At 41.0% G+C, this 15,773-nt stretch overlaps 1 protein-coding gene across 1 annotated transcript in view; it reads left to right on the top strand.

Moving 5' to 3' along the window:
- LOC135499222 (uncharacterized) overlaps positions 1–15,773 on the top strand; it is a 407,058-nt gene that overhangs the window by 43,693 nt on the left and 347,592 nt on the right. Inside the window, exons 2-3 of the mRNA XM_064789884.1 lie at positions 5,673–5,756; positions 6,722–6,733. Of these exons, the coding sequence (XP_064645954.1) occupies positions 5,730–5,756; positions 6,722–6,733 (39 nt within the window). The 5' untranslated portion in view covers positions 5,673–5,729. The remainder of the gene's footprint in view (positions 1–5,672; positions 5,757–6,721; positions 6,734–15,773) is intronic.

Below are 15,773 nucleotides of genomic sequence, written 5' to 3'. Positions count from 1 at the left end.
GTTCACAATTAAAACTGCGTATAGGCCTGCATAAATTAGACTTCCGTATCTTATAACAAAAAGTGTTAGTTGTGTAAGATTTTTAATGTCATTTCATGATTTAGTCTTGTCACGTACATGTACACGGGGGTGTATACGGGCGGTGGATACTCAATATATACTGGTATACTCGAGTACTGGTACTCAAAAATATAAGTTGCAAGTTATAGTTCCGTATATACTGGCGCACTAAAACGGTACGGGAGAACTTCCGTACGAATAAGCTAGAAATACGGGAATTGTGTGTGCATGCGCAAAAGGACTCCCGTACCTTTAACATTCGGACCTGGGTTTACGGGTCCCCTACCTCTAGCAAGTGCCATATAATGATAACAATTACTAGTAATTACCCCTGCTCCGCATGGAGTTTAATTGGGGTATTGACATTATGGAGTGTTCGGTAATTGTTGGAGTGAATAACGAACAGAGGGAAACATTTGTATTTCATATTGATTATGACTTGGCCGAACATTTACAAATATGCTTATGATTAGATACTTTGAACTGAAACAACTCTCCCTGAAAATTTAACCGAACGTTTCAAACCGTGATGAATCATTTTGGGATATCAAGGTTAGGAGAAGCATTGACAATTTAACCTTATTTCAAGATGAGACGAATGGTTGGCATGTCGTCGGAGTCATTAAATTACATGTCTTATTGCCCTTTTTGGAGCACTGCATTCGGAAGTTGATAGTTGCATTCACATCGGATACACTTTGGCTTACGTAACAGAGAGGTTTTTTTTCAATTTTCAAAAGGTTACTAGAAAAAAAATTTCAAAATTCGAAATTAGCGCGTTTTATGCGACTAATTAACGATTGATTCATTTACCGTGACCTAAATTGCAAAAAGGGGCACTGTTACGAGATGCAGAGAGTTATTCTGTGTTGATTCCCAGTGGTAATTGAGGTGTCGGACAACGGAGCTCAGCGTGATTAGACTATTCATGTTGTAAATACCGATGTTATTGTATCAATAATTTGTCCTAATCAAAGGCAATTTGAAATTTATTTTTTTGCTTTTATCGTGCTTAAAATTCCTTCAAGATTCCAGATTTCTTTACTAAGAGTCGCTTATCCGTCATGGCTAGGAGCAATTCAATTTTAAAGTCGACATTTGGCTAACATGGCCCGTCACCTCAGTTGTCCGTTTCGGAGATGTAGGCATATATATTTGTGTTGGTCAAGGATCGGAATCTATATTACATGAATCGCTCTGATATACTCTCTTACATAGGCCTAGCAGATCAATCAAAAGATTAATAACCTCCTGTTAGTAATGACCACCATTGGAAACGTACAATTCTGGTGGCCAGTGGGACATAGAATTGGGCTGTCTGACCTGTTAATCATGTTTTCTGTACACTGTTGTCAATAATAACCTTGAAACTATCTCCCACAAGCGATCGTCCTTATTAAACAATGTTAAATTTGAAAATTATTTGATTGTTAAGATGCATCTAGTTTGTTCAAAACGAACGTTCAGGATTCGTGTCGCAATCATCTTTTCATTGAACCGGTTCGGTCGGGATTCACCAGCGCCAAACGAATCCGTACTCTGATAGCGTTATCAAAGTCTAACAGTGGGATATGCCAAAAGTGCCCATAATAGGCACTATCCCCGAATAGAAACTCCGGTAGCTACAGGCGCTGTTAGGCACAGCGAATAGCAATTTTGTTAGTACGCTATCAGTGACATCACAGATAACTAGTAAGGCATTTAACTAAAGGTGATCGGGAAAGAGGAGGGTTGAAGGTGGAGTGGCGATGGGCATTGCGGGACAGGGGGCACATATACCGAGTACTTGTAGAAACTATTGTTACCCGACCCCTAGGAAAATGCCGCTCGAAAGTCCAGTTTTCTGCCGAGCTCGGGAACAAAGTTGAACCAAGTTTAAACAAGGAGGCACACCGAGGATCTGACGGGGGGGGGGGGGGCGGGTTGTTTATTACATGTCGATTACATTTATTTATCGGGGAGTGCATGCTTCACTGGTGAGAGCTATACACCAACGAAACCGCGCTTGATTATCATCAATATGAATATTTTTTCAAAATGAAAAATACTATATTATGCAACATTTCCTAATCTAAATTGGGTTTTTAAAACTTTTATATCACCTGGAACTTTGAATCTCCATCCTATTAAAGGTCAATTACACGGCGGAGTTATGTGTGTAAACCCATGCAGCCCTATAATGTAGTGTAATGGCCCCGGTGTAATACTCACGCCGGTCAAGATTTATCCACAATGCCAACTTATGCCTACGAAGTTGCTGTTAAACTAAATGAAAGCGCGCTTTAAGTTGACACCAGCAGCTGATCCCTAGATGCTCCCTGGTTCGATAGCAAGAAAAATATTCAAAACAATATGATATGACTTTGACATGACTTATTCATGATCCGGCTTTAAGTCATATCAAACGATGAAAGCACGAATTCTAACCAACGTCCTCATTTCCGTCTGTTTGGGACGGACATTGCATTCGATAAGCATCAATTTTCATCTAACATGTCCAAGACTCTTAGAAATAAGGTGAAGGATATATAGCCTACACAACATGATGAGTATATATGGAATAGAACAATTATGATTGCTTCCAGAGTATGATGTGAATGCAATTGTTAGCAAGCAAGGCGCTTCCGTACACATCATGGTGTGAGAACAATAGACAGGTTTTTTTTTCTCTTCAAAGCATTTATACTTTAGGCTCATTATAAAGCTCCGCCTAAAGCCTAGTTCATACTCCGACGCACGACCGCCGGCGACCGACGCACGATCAAATTCTCGACGCCGACGTCGTGGTGTTGATTCATACTTTCGCGTGCGACGGCGATGGCCATCGGCGTCCGGACGCGTGTTCGGTCGGCGTGTTCCCAGCGTCCCTGAGGTTAACGAACATTCCCCAAGAGACCTGGTGCCGTAGACCGATGCTGAACTTGCAGACATACTAACTTAGCAGAGAATGAACTCGGAAGTCAGGAGTAATCGTATAATAGTTTATTTGTACTTACTTGATTTAGGAGTTTCTGATTTAGCTAGACACTATTGGATGCAAGCTGGGCCGCCCAAGAGAGGAAAGAGAGAGAGAGAGCCGGCGTGCCCAGTGCTTAAATACCCAGATGCCAAGTCACGAGCTCAGAGTCCAGGATTACGGAAGACGAATACTAATTAAAGGAGCAACCCGGTCCAGGGTACGAGGCCGTCCTGAGAGAAACCTAACAATGTCAGGTGCCTCCCCCTGGTAGCTGAAGACCATTGGGAAGCTATGATTGGACGCCTCGTACCAGGTGACCATGATCGGAACGTTAACTGAGCCAAGATCACTGGCCATCCCTTTAAGGACTTACTGCTGTCACCGCAATCCTCCGACTTGGAACCGCGTGACTCGGACACCTGGACTCACTGCTTATATTGCATAATAATATTAATCAAGGCTAAGAACAATGACGAATACGAATAGCCCGATAAGGCACGTTCGGTAGACTTCAAACGAATTGAGTTAACCCTATGAACACCGTGAAGCCTACCTTTTAAGGGCTTCACGGTACAGGCGTGCGATATTAAAGAGTTCAACAAATTTGAACTCTCTGCGTCCGATCGCGGCGTCGTACCAATGAATGATCACTTTTCTGGTCATGGGACCAAGGACTCATGTTTATGCATATTTTCAAAGGCGCCTAGTTCAAACTGGAAAGACGGGGAATTGGAATTGATTACGTCGTTTTACGCTTGAGCTTCCTCACAAAACGAAGTTAAAATGTCGGACGCAGAAGAGCTACTAATATGTGAAGTAAAACGTTACAAATGTCTATATGACATTTCCAGATCCGACAACAAGGACAGCCTGAAGAAGGAATCCTGTAGAGGACAGCCATTGCCTGGACATTTAAAATAAGCAGTGCGTCCTCCTCCTCCATTTTGACGTGGCAGAATGGTATAATCGCGTGAGCATTCATAGTCACGCGATACGACGCCTACAAAATCGTGCGATGGCATAGGCGACCGACGCAGGACGCTGCGTTCGACGCCGGCGATGGTCGTGCGTCGGAGTATGAATCCACCTTACGACTTTATGCTGTTTGCTGTGAGTCTCGGTCATACATAATGAAGTCCTTGTACATTACTCAGCCCTACACACACAATGCATGCGAAAAGCGTGGAGCCATTGAACAGACGTACATCATTGTGTACAAGGTGCAAAGCCATGTGCGATTGTAAGAGACATTCTGCGGTTCCGGTTTAGAAGAAAAGTGGGTAAGATGGACGTAATTACGGATTCCCGTAAATCCGCTCTTCATCATCACACCACGTCCTACCCATTCAAGGGTATATATTCAAGATCACCCAGGCCTAAAATTATGAAGATTTCCTCAATATGAGCTGTAAAATAGGACTGTTTACAGATTTTTAAGTACCGTTTATGATACACAGTTCATTTACCATCACGAAATCGTGTACACACAATTTCGTCACTCAAACTTGCCGATATCGCCTGCTATTAGGTGGCAAATACTGTTTGTTTATTTTTGTACGCAGCAATAAATGAATGTTATGTTTAAGCTAGGGGCGCTGTTTTTGTACGCGGTTATATTGGTTGTAATACCATGTACTTCGTTCATGTTGTCAGTAAATAAAATGCTCTTGGTGCAGAATTTATTATCCTTTATTGATACATTTTATTTTTACATCAATACTTTTATAAACAATTCATCTAATAACTTGAAATTGTACCTTCTATCACCGATTGCTATGTTTTGATTGCCCAAAATTAGTTAACGAGTGAATTACAAAAGGTACAGTACTCACACTTGTAGGGCGCCTCAAAAGTTACAGTATCAGTCATGATTTACTATTTTGTTTGAGATTGCGCCACTAATAAATTTTGAACTAAAAGCCCAGGGACAAACAAAACAAAACAAAACAGCATCGACTGTTGGATTCAGGAATATCATCCCATGTCTTTTGATTGTTTTGTAGCAGATTTGGCTAGTAATGTGGTCAGATACATAATTGGCTCCCGTTGATGTAACGTCATCACTATGAGCTAGAATATCGTCTCATTCAGCAATTAACATTAAAAATGAGTCGACACTATGCGATGATCAAGTTATTGATATTGCATGCCTGCTCGTAACTTTAATTTTGGTTGAAAACGTGAATTTTGATATGGACATTTATGACACGTCTTACACGATTCATGGTCGTGTAAAACATGTACATTAGCCAAAGTACTAATGTACATGTTATACCAGTTGATCATTGATGTGCACGAATTTTAGATACTTTCCGAAGACGGCTTTACGTAACGACACCAATCGTCTATGGCGTGCATACTTAATCAAAAAGACGCCGATCATTCAATGTGGGGTTTACTCCTGAAGAAATTGGGCCAGTTGCTGTAAAACGGCGATCACAACTTGATCGTATCCTTATATCCTTAGTCCATTTGTTCTTCTATCACTTACCGAAATATGAACTGTTTCTAGAGCTTGTTGAATGAACCAGTCACAGAATACTTATCAAGTTACTCACTATGCTACAAATGTGCAGAGATAATCAAGGTAACCTCGCCCTAACCCTAACTATGTATCGCATTATCTTCTTATTTACTGTTTAATCTACTTCAGATTGATAAAACGCTGAAGTACGCACAGATTGCCAAAGAAATCTCTGACGTTCCAAGGATGGAGAATTTTCGAAGAAAGTTTCAGGTAAATATAATAGGAACTTAATATTAATACAAAACCTAGCGTTTTTTAAAGAAAATACTGTATTTAGATTAACCCACGGTGGGCAACGGTATCGGTTTACCTTTGCAACACAATAGATACAAAGGCCCTCCCATTACAGTGTTGAAGGGGTACAAAAATAAATGCTGGCCTTACGACCCTCGAAATGAAATAACATTTTGTGTGTTTCTTTTGTATCGTTATTTCCTCTCCGAGTTAGGACATATTTTTCTTTAGTCAAACCGATACCTTTAGCTACCGTGCTTATGAAGAATATCGTATAAGCAAACCAGAATCTAGAAATGATCTGTGAAATACATACTAGTTTTAATCATTTCGGGTTAGTTGGGTATCGTAAGCATTGATCCACTTGTTTTACAAAAGGCTTCGAAATACTCACACTTCCCATTTAAGAATTTTTAAAAATGCCTTCGAAGATTTGGCAACGATGCAATGCCATCATTGATATTTCTTTCGAAAAAGTGCGGTTTGGTCAGAAACCACCGCGAATTTGACGAATACAAGGTTACTTATAAACACCATGACAGCAATCTTCGATTGTACTTAAGTGGAAGGCGTTACCATGAACATAACAACGATGTGGCAATAAAAAACTGCATGATACATAGCTTACAATTTAAGATACAGTTGTATTAAGATTCATCAAGTAAGCGGCACCGTGATGAGCCAACAGGCTTACCTTCTACTTATTTCGAAACTGGTGCATTTCTAAAATGGTCAAATAAATATCGTTTGTTTACTTTCATGGGTGACGTTCAAAGCATTTTGAAGTAATCTGATATTATTACTAGTATTCACACGTTTTTACATGTGCGTATAAATTATTTGTCATCACGTGGTTTGGCAGTCGACTAGTGTAATAAGTGTCCTTGCAATGTGTTAGTATAGGCTTCACATGTTATAACTCCCGCTTCTTACTCTTTCAGGATCTTCTAGGGGTAAGGACACCGCATACAGCTCTGTAACAGGATTCAGCGATCATTTTCTTAGTGGAAGGCGTTTTCATGATCACTATAATCGTTGTCATAAAACCACTGAGTATGTATGGTCTCATTGGAAATATTAGTAAACATTACAGTTGGTAATGGTTCCCGGAATGAAAAATGAAAATAATTCAATGAATAATGAATGCACTGGTGTCCGATATACTAGGTGTACCATGAACATAACAAATTACTTTGATGGATAAGGCCTGAATTCACGGTGCAAGCAATCATGGATCGTAGTTGAAGTGAATTCAAAAGTGATTTAAAATGTCATCGATGAGTTCACCGGAGAAAAAATAAAACAGCCGATTGCAAATACCCTCCCTCCAAGTTTGAAAAACCAAACCTTTACAATATTTACCTTTTGAATTCTTTGACAAGCACTTTACATGATACTAATCAGTGCAGTCAATTATTTTCAAAAATATGTACCTCATGGTCGTGTTTAACTTAGAAATATTTCGGAACATCGTCCTTGTGTTAGGATGTCGTACCCATCACCACCCCATGTGATCAATATCATATTCTGTGTGGGATATCAAATAATGCGCTGTTGGCAACCACTATGAACGGCACAACGTGCAAAATCTTCATCCCCTGATGGAGAAATTGATGACCGACGTGAAAAACAAAATGGACAAGTCAACTTACCAATACATCCATGATATGGCGAACATGTCTAGCTAATCAATTGATGTCTTAGTTAGAGGTGGGAACAGTCAGATCGCCAGTTTGAATGCTCGCAAATGGTAGTCGCGATCCTCGTAAATAACTGGCCGCGGAATTTCGTTTAAAAAATTGGACAAATCAGCCATTTATATCAAATAACAGTTCTCGGTGTTACTTGTGGCTAAAGTCAGCCAGATGAAATTAAGTTTATGAGGATATTTGTATTGTTTTAGATTAGTTTGAATTTTCTATGCTTGATAAATATCTTTATCCAGAGTTTTCGGAACAAGCTGGGTTTGGTTATTTTAGCTTATTTAGTAAGGAGCAGTGAGTTTGGCCATATGGAGGGTGTTCTCGAGTTGTAGGGTTGTATTTGTGGGTTTGGGGTGGCAATGGTGGATGGTTTTTCTCCTGTGGTGATCATAGGGCTTTAATGATGTGAAGACTGATGTGGTACCGCTGCCTGCTAGGTGGTGCCACCTGCATGAATGCAGCATCCCTGAAAGTTCAATGCCTTCTTCCCCATCCCACCTCTAGAATCCTGTGAAGATGACGTGAGAATGGTTGTCGTTGGATTTTCAGAAACATGATATTCTAAGGCGATTGAGTGATGCATGTTTGTGTTTTTGGTGTCATGTTTTGCCGGGTACCAGCAGAGGTGAATTGGGACTGTCATTACTGTCCTTGCACCTTTTTATTGTCTAGGAGTGTTGGAGAAGTCCCTGATTTTGGAATGAAATGTTATCTGTCCAGTTGTTGTTTGAGAACTAGCTAATTTGTATAAGAAGTGGAGGGGACTTTTCACAATGAGAATGTGATAGAATGGTAAAGGAATTGTATAGAGCAAGTGTGGGAGCGCTTGTCGTCAAGCCTGTGGCGGAAATAACATCGTAAGTATTCAGTTTTGGGGAGAAGGTGCCCTATGAAAAATAACGTATGGCTCAAAACCTAAGAGGTATACTGCACATGTAAAGTGATTTAAGGTTATATGAGTTGATTAGGAGCTGTTTATACTGACATTCAGTTTTTTTGTAGAGTTTGTAAAAAGGGAAAGTTTTATTTGGACAGTTTGAGGTTTGGAGGTGAGAGGTGAGAGGATGCATTGCTTATGAAGGCAATGCGTCCTCTCACATTGTGCTGCAGATGTTAAATGGATGAAGCGGATACAAGTTGATTGGTTCTGTTTGTACTCACATTCAGATAGAAATGTCGTGGAATATCGGACAGTTGTGGTTGACGAGAAGAAGGATGCATTGATGTGATTTTGTCCCTGCTGCATTTGGGCACTGGAATGTGCTGTATGCACTGACGTCATAATTGCAAGAAGTTTGGTGCATGTCATGTTGTGGAACTTTCTGGCATGAAACATTGCACTTGTGAATGCATCCTGTCTCATACAGAGCCCGCCTCTGTCGCTAAGGACACAACAGACGACTGAGGCCTTGTGGACATTTCCATTGCGTATATGTCATGAATTGCAAGAATGAAGTTGTGTTGAACACTGGATGATAATAGCTTCAGCACTGATATTGCTATGACATTTGCTGGAGAAGGTGATAAATGCTCGGGTCATGGCAAATGTCATGTATTGCACACGAATCTGACTTCCAATGATGAATGGAGTGTACCAAAAAGTTGAAGTGATGGGATGAGAGGACACACCAGGCCTACAGTTATTTGAACTGAGATGAGAAGGTATCCGCATAACCACCAGGTGGCTATTGCACTTTTATTTTAGGAACTTGGAAGTTCTATAATGATGAAACAATGAATCCAATTTGTCAGAATTCTTCATAATCATGCCAAGCAGCATGATTTTGGCCTTGGAGGCCTTTTGGAGGGTTCACCTGTTAACTTCCAAGTCACAAGTGTGCTACAAGCACCCGTTTAGGGCATTTCTTCCTGAAAATGTGACTGATACTTCTTAGTTTAATATCAAGTGTGAGTGGATTGGGATAACATTCGGCTTCCAATGACCATTTCGTAGTTAATTTGGAGTGGCTGGAAAAGGGGTCAGTAAAAGAGTAAGTCGGTTTATATAGGATAGTAGATGGTTTTTGGATATCGGAAATTTTGAAAAGGCATTTTCACAAAGAGGCCAAGTTTTTGTAATATCAAATCATAACCAAAAGCATTCAAAATACATGAATGATAAACATTGGAAGACATGCACGAATTCAAAAGAACCCTCACAGGATTACTCTTCTTTTACAAACAAAGCCTCGTCTTCCGGTAGAAGTGTAACACCATGTACAATGCGTGGTATGGTTGAATTTCACTTCCTACCTGGACACAAGGCCTATTTGAAATTGACCACCATGTAACATGACCAAGGCCTAGCCTATGTATCCAGGACACGTGTGACATTTGAGTCCATAGTTTACATGGTTTAGACAGGAGCAGATTGCGGTTTTTGAAAAAGTTGTTCTAAGATGCTCAAATTTCATATTCAATTTCAAAGAATTTTTACATAGTAGGGGGGCCGGGCCCGGGTCGGCATGCGCCCATGGCCATGGACTGTGAATGTTTAGCAAGAGACAAGAATTTGTTTTCTTTATCCACAAAGGGCTGGATTTCATATCACGGACTGCTGACAAGGCATAGCCTACATACATGTACATGTAGCATGGCCATGGGGCATGGCTAGTGTGTAGTGAGTTTCTCCCTGTTTGGAGCCACTACGCTACTAAAATATCACAACCCAAATTGAGGAGACGAAATAAATGTCGCTCTGGCAGTGATACAATTATCAAGTTAAAAAAAATTGGTTGCGGATTGTTAATATCACAGACCTCACTCAATTACAACAATGGCAGGCATGTTGGCTCATATACATGAGCCTGACTAAATGAAGCCTACACTTCAACAACATAATACACGTACGGTGTTCAGAAATAGCGAAAATAACAATTCAGAATATAAAATTATATGAAAAATAATAATGCAGCAAACGAGGAGAGACTTCGTGACTCGACACACACGAGATAAGACACTACTGATTGGTTGACAACATTCATTGTTTTATTAATATCTCGCAATTCTGCTGCCTTGTCAGCATGAAAGTGATGCAAGGTTTCGTTAAGAACATGCATGACTGTGTCTTTGCAAGCAGCATTCATTGTAAGTACTAGCATTATACCCGTGGCGTGGGTTGTTTTAGGGTGTTGGCTTACTGTGGGGTTGGGGCAATTTGGGTGAAATGAAATTATATGTCTGGGGGTTGTGATGTTGTCTTGATTTTGATGTGCGTAAAATAGGTCGATGTGTGATGTGGAGCACTCCGCGCCGACCCAAGTGTTTACAAATCGAACATGTTTGGGGGGATGACTTTCCTCCAAATTACTTACTCTATACGCGTTTTTGGCCAAAACGACCGGAAAAATCAAACTCCACCACTCTTCAAAGTGGTCTCGACTTATTTTGACGAACTATTTCGCGAATGGTGAAGAGGCAATGGCGTGTTACGAACTTAGTACAACAAATGCCGCGAGCATAGTGGGTGGCAGCACCAGACGGAGGAAGTAGTTCGCCTAGGGTTTATTCGACACCCTCTGCACGGACTCCACTCGTTCCAGAACACTCACTTACTTGTTAATCTGCAGTGGTTAGCCTGTTTTTATTGCAGTAAAAAAATATTAATCGGGATTTTCTATTATATTTTATATTTGCCCCGGGTATTCATATAGGGAACTGTGCGCTTCTTTGCGCCCAGTGCTTGGGTCGGGTGAGGCGGTTTTGTTATTATGTGACGTGTATCACATGATGAATTCCCATATGGTAATAGAAAAATTAAGAGCGATTAACAACGTAAGGTGAAAGAGTACGACCAAAATAACGGGGGAAAATTGCGGAAATGGATGAGTGCTTTAAACATATAGTGACCTCAATACTTTCCCGGCTTATTTTTGTATAATCCCACACTTTTGATTTAACAGATGACCCCATATGCAAATCAGACCTGCTGAAAATGCCCCTTATGTTAATGAGTATGCCCATATAAAGAAAGAACAAAAAATCATTTTTCTCCGAGATCGCTGCAAAGTTTACCCATTTAACCCGGCGAGGACCATCTCCATATCAACCACGACTTTCAGGAAAAGTTTCCAGGTCATCCGATCGGAACTGACGGAGGAGATGTGTGACAAACTATTTCAGCTCTACGTCCATTATAGTTGTGATATGCATGATTTGAGTAGTGATAATAATTGAATGGACACTATATATTAAATGAGTGCATCTTTTAACAGGTTATTGAAATTGAGGTCATGCCTGTTTTAAAATATCATGAACCTAACACAACCACAACAATGGCAGACATGTTGCCTCTCATTTATTCTGGACACAATCATGATGACACATACAGTTATCAAAAGTACCCTAGTAAATATTTACAATATAAATTTGACTCGAAGAATAGTAAATCAAGGCAAAAACACATTGCTTGCCTTCAGCCAAGTAATGTGTTATGGCAAGCTAAAAGGGAAGCATTTGCAGGACATGAAATTTCTCTGTGAGGATGACTTTTTTATGCCCATTTTTCCCTGGTGTGATAAAAATTAATTTTTAAAGTATGAAAAAATAGGTTTCTTGTCAGAAAATAATGTCCTGACATAAATAAAGTCGTCCTACCATAGTAATTTCATGTCCTGCAAATGTTTCCGTATTGGCTTGCCATAGTCTGTGCTGCAACCGACAACATGCGTTGTACTTCTATTCAGTCACTCGTTGCCCTGACTATCTGAAGAGATGACATGTGCATCAGCCTACTGCAGGTATGTTAATGGGATAATTTCCAATATGATGTGTGCGTCATTGACCGTGAATGTTGGGGCATCCAATTCCAGCAGGAACTCCTAATGACATGTGTAACAACCGTGAGATGAAGCAACCTGTCGGAACGTGGTAGCATCAGTGGATGATCCACTAGGAGTCGAATCAACGTCGGGTTCCATGATTGCGTGATCCAATGTGGCACTATTACTATGGCGGTGACCACCTCGTCCGCCGCTTTTGTCTTCAACACTGCTGGGATTTGGTTGAAGGGAGGAAATATATAATGTAAGATTTTCCCGGTTGATAGAAAAAGCATCAATTGCAACAGCAAATGGGTCAGGCATCCAGGCCATGTACGATTGGGCATTCACCCAAGAGGCAAATAGGTCAATGTCAACTGGGATGGTTGGGAAATCACTGTCCAGCTTCCATTCGGTTTCATGCCGGAAAAGCCTACTTTTCTTATCAGCCCCGTTATTGTCTACCCCTGGGATATGCTGAATTGCCAAAGTGTTGCCTCTTGCAATAGCCCAATGCCAACTGGCCCTAGCAACAGTGTTACACTGTGGTGACCTGCTACCACCCATCTCGCGTACATACGCCACCGTGGTCTGATTATCTGACATGATCTTAATGTGTTGATTAGTGACATCCTTACACAAAGCCTTGAGGCCAAATTCCACTGCCATCAACTCTTTCACGTTAATGTGATATTGTTTTTTCTGTGTCTAACTATTCGCCACCACCAACTGGGTGTCAAGATTTGCGTCGCCATAACCTTTGTGTATTGTCATTTTTACCCTCTTTTCTAAGAGAGATTTTTTCTGACCCTGGAGGTTGGCAATCCACCATCTCAGATCATCATGACCTTGCTCAGATATGCTGAAAGGGTGGATGTCGTCCTGGGTGCCGACAAATGGTACCCAGGTTCCAGATCGACTGGACAATAAGCACCCTGGGTGCCATTACACTAGACAAACAGCACCCAGCTTCTTTTTGCCTGGCTTACGGATCTTAGGGACGAGGACGTTTCTTGCAATCTCGTTTTATCTCGCGCCGTGGTACTTGCGGCATAAGCATTGCGCGAAATAAAACGAACAGATAAACAGAAAAAAACGCGTTTAGGCCTATAGGTCTTTGAAAGCACATTTCGGATGATTTATTCAGAAAAGGTATGTAGGAGGGATATATTCAGAAAATGAAAAATTGTGTGATGACAAAATGAATGGATTTGCTGCGTATTTTTCTTGACAATCAGTCGATATGTACACATGGGCATGAGGCTAGGGAGCGTATGTCAACCTCCTCCAGGAACCAATGAAAATCCGTTATTATAATGAGGTAAACAATGACACGTGCTAGTCTTGTATACTATGTTGATATACACTATACAGCCGGCAGGGCTGGACTATCAAGAGCAACAGGGCAATTGGAGGACACTATGTTGTTTTGAGGACCAGCTAAACTTGCTTTTTATGTTGTTTTTTGCTATGATACAAGATGCCTGTCGGGATGGTGGTAGGCCTAGTGCTGTTGCTGGCATCTAGGCCCTTGAGGGGCCTAATTAGCGCTAGCAGCCGATTTAGGCCTACTAGCCTAGACCTTGTTATCAACATCGAATAGACTAAAATGTAGCATTTAGCGGGATGTGATTATTCACCTTTTTTGCCTAAGCCGAACTCCATTGTTTATTGTGTGATAACGGTTGTACAAGACACATGTGTCAAACAGCATGCAGTCACTCGCGGGTGAAGAATTTCGTGACCACGCCCACCTGATGTATGCCGTCACAGTCATCGCTGCCTGAAGATGGCAAACTACAAGACTAGCACGTGTCATTGTTTACCTCATTATAGTAACGGATTTTCATTGGTTCCTGGAGGAGGTTGACTTACGCTTCCTAGCCCCGTGTGATATGTACCACGGTGCGAGATAAAACGAGATTGCAAGAAACGTCCTCGTCCCTAAGATCCGTAAGCCAGGCAAAAAGAAGCTGGGTGCTGTTTGTCTAGTGTAATGGCACCCAGGGTGCTTATTGTTCAATCGATCTCGAACCTGGGTACCATTTGTCGGCACCCAGGACGACATCCACCTCTTCAGCCTCAGATATGGTCATCCGTCCCTCAAAATTACCAGCACAAGCTTTCAATGCTATGACCTTCTCGTTTTCTAATTGTCTATAAAATAAAGGCCCTAGATGGGTAGCTGGAAAGGTAGCGACCAGCATACCAATGACCCTGGCAACACTTCTTATAGTGGGGTGATGACATGCCAGTAACCCTTCAAAGGCTTCAGCTACTTTAGGTGTTTTATTCTGGGTCAATGACATTGACATGTCAACCGCATCGAGTAAGAAACCTTAGCACCCCAAGTCGAGTTGTTGTGGGCGTAGGATGGACTTTACCTCATCTGGGGTTATAATAAACCCAAGTGCCTCTAATAACTCATAGGTCTCTTTTACATTTGTTTGACAAGATGTTATGATGTCCGTGCCCTGGAGGTAGGCGTGGTCAATATATATGACAGACTGATGGCCACGCTTTCTCAAATACGCCAGCGCTGGCTTTAGCAACTTTGTGAACAGTCGAGGGCAAGGGGATAACCCGTTAGGGAAACAAACATACATGTACAGTTTTCGCCTCCATTGGAACTTGATATATTTCTGTGACCCTCGGCCAATTGGGCAAGAATAGTATGCATCCTTAATGTCCAGTTTTGCCATCCAGCAATTAGCGGTCATCATGTTAGCAATTGTGGCAATAGAGTCCATTTTAAAGTGATGGTATTCTAAACATTTATTCAGCTTTGACAAATTGAGTATCACATGCTTGAAACCATCTGCCTTAGGTCTCACAAATATAGGGGAAATGAATTTCCCGTCTTCGTGCTGACATTCAACAATGACCACTTCTCTGAGCATTTTTGCAATTTCTTCATCAATGGCTCGATTTTCTTCCTCGGCGAACATGCACTGTTGTGGGACTGACTTTTGAAACAGGATATCGATGAATTTTAGAATATAACCCGTTACAATTTCCAGAATTTCTGGATCAGATGTTAGGCGCTTCCATGCTGGCAGGCAGGTCTTAATATATATATCAATATCTTTATTCATGTAATAATACTATTACATTACAACTACAGACAGAACATAATGAAATACAAAGAATATACAAATCAAAAGGTGCAGGTTTTAGCAACAACCCAAAAAAAACAGTCACACAAAAGAAACCAACCTAGCCCGTGCAAAGATCACCAATAACTGTATTTATATTGTCTTTGTCGACACCAGTTAATCGTCCCTAAATAATAAGAAATCTCTAATGACTACTGCAGTTTGCAGCAAATCATCATCAGCCGCAGTTATTGACATACATGTTACACCAGGCACACAAGCTCTCTAGGAACATCCAGCTCTCTAGCAATAAAAGATAAAGCGTTTGATGTATTTGTTCTACTACCATCCATTAAAAGCATGCTTGCTAATTTTAAGTAGGTATTTACACTGTGAGCTATACGTCTGTGATATTTCAAAATCTCTTTTGGAGTA

The sequence above is a fragment of the Lineus longissimus genome, chromosome 14 (assembly GCF_910592395.1).
Source record: "Lineus longissimus chromosome 14, tnLinLong1.2, whole genome shotgun sequence".
In the NCBI taxonomy this organism is placed as follows: Eukaryota; Metazoa; Nemertea; class Pilidiophora; order Heteronemertea; family Lineidae; genus Lineus; species Lineus longissimus.
This window is presented reverse-complemented; position numbering and strand designations above follow the sequence as displayed.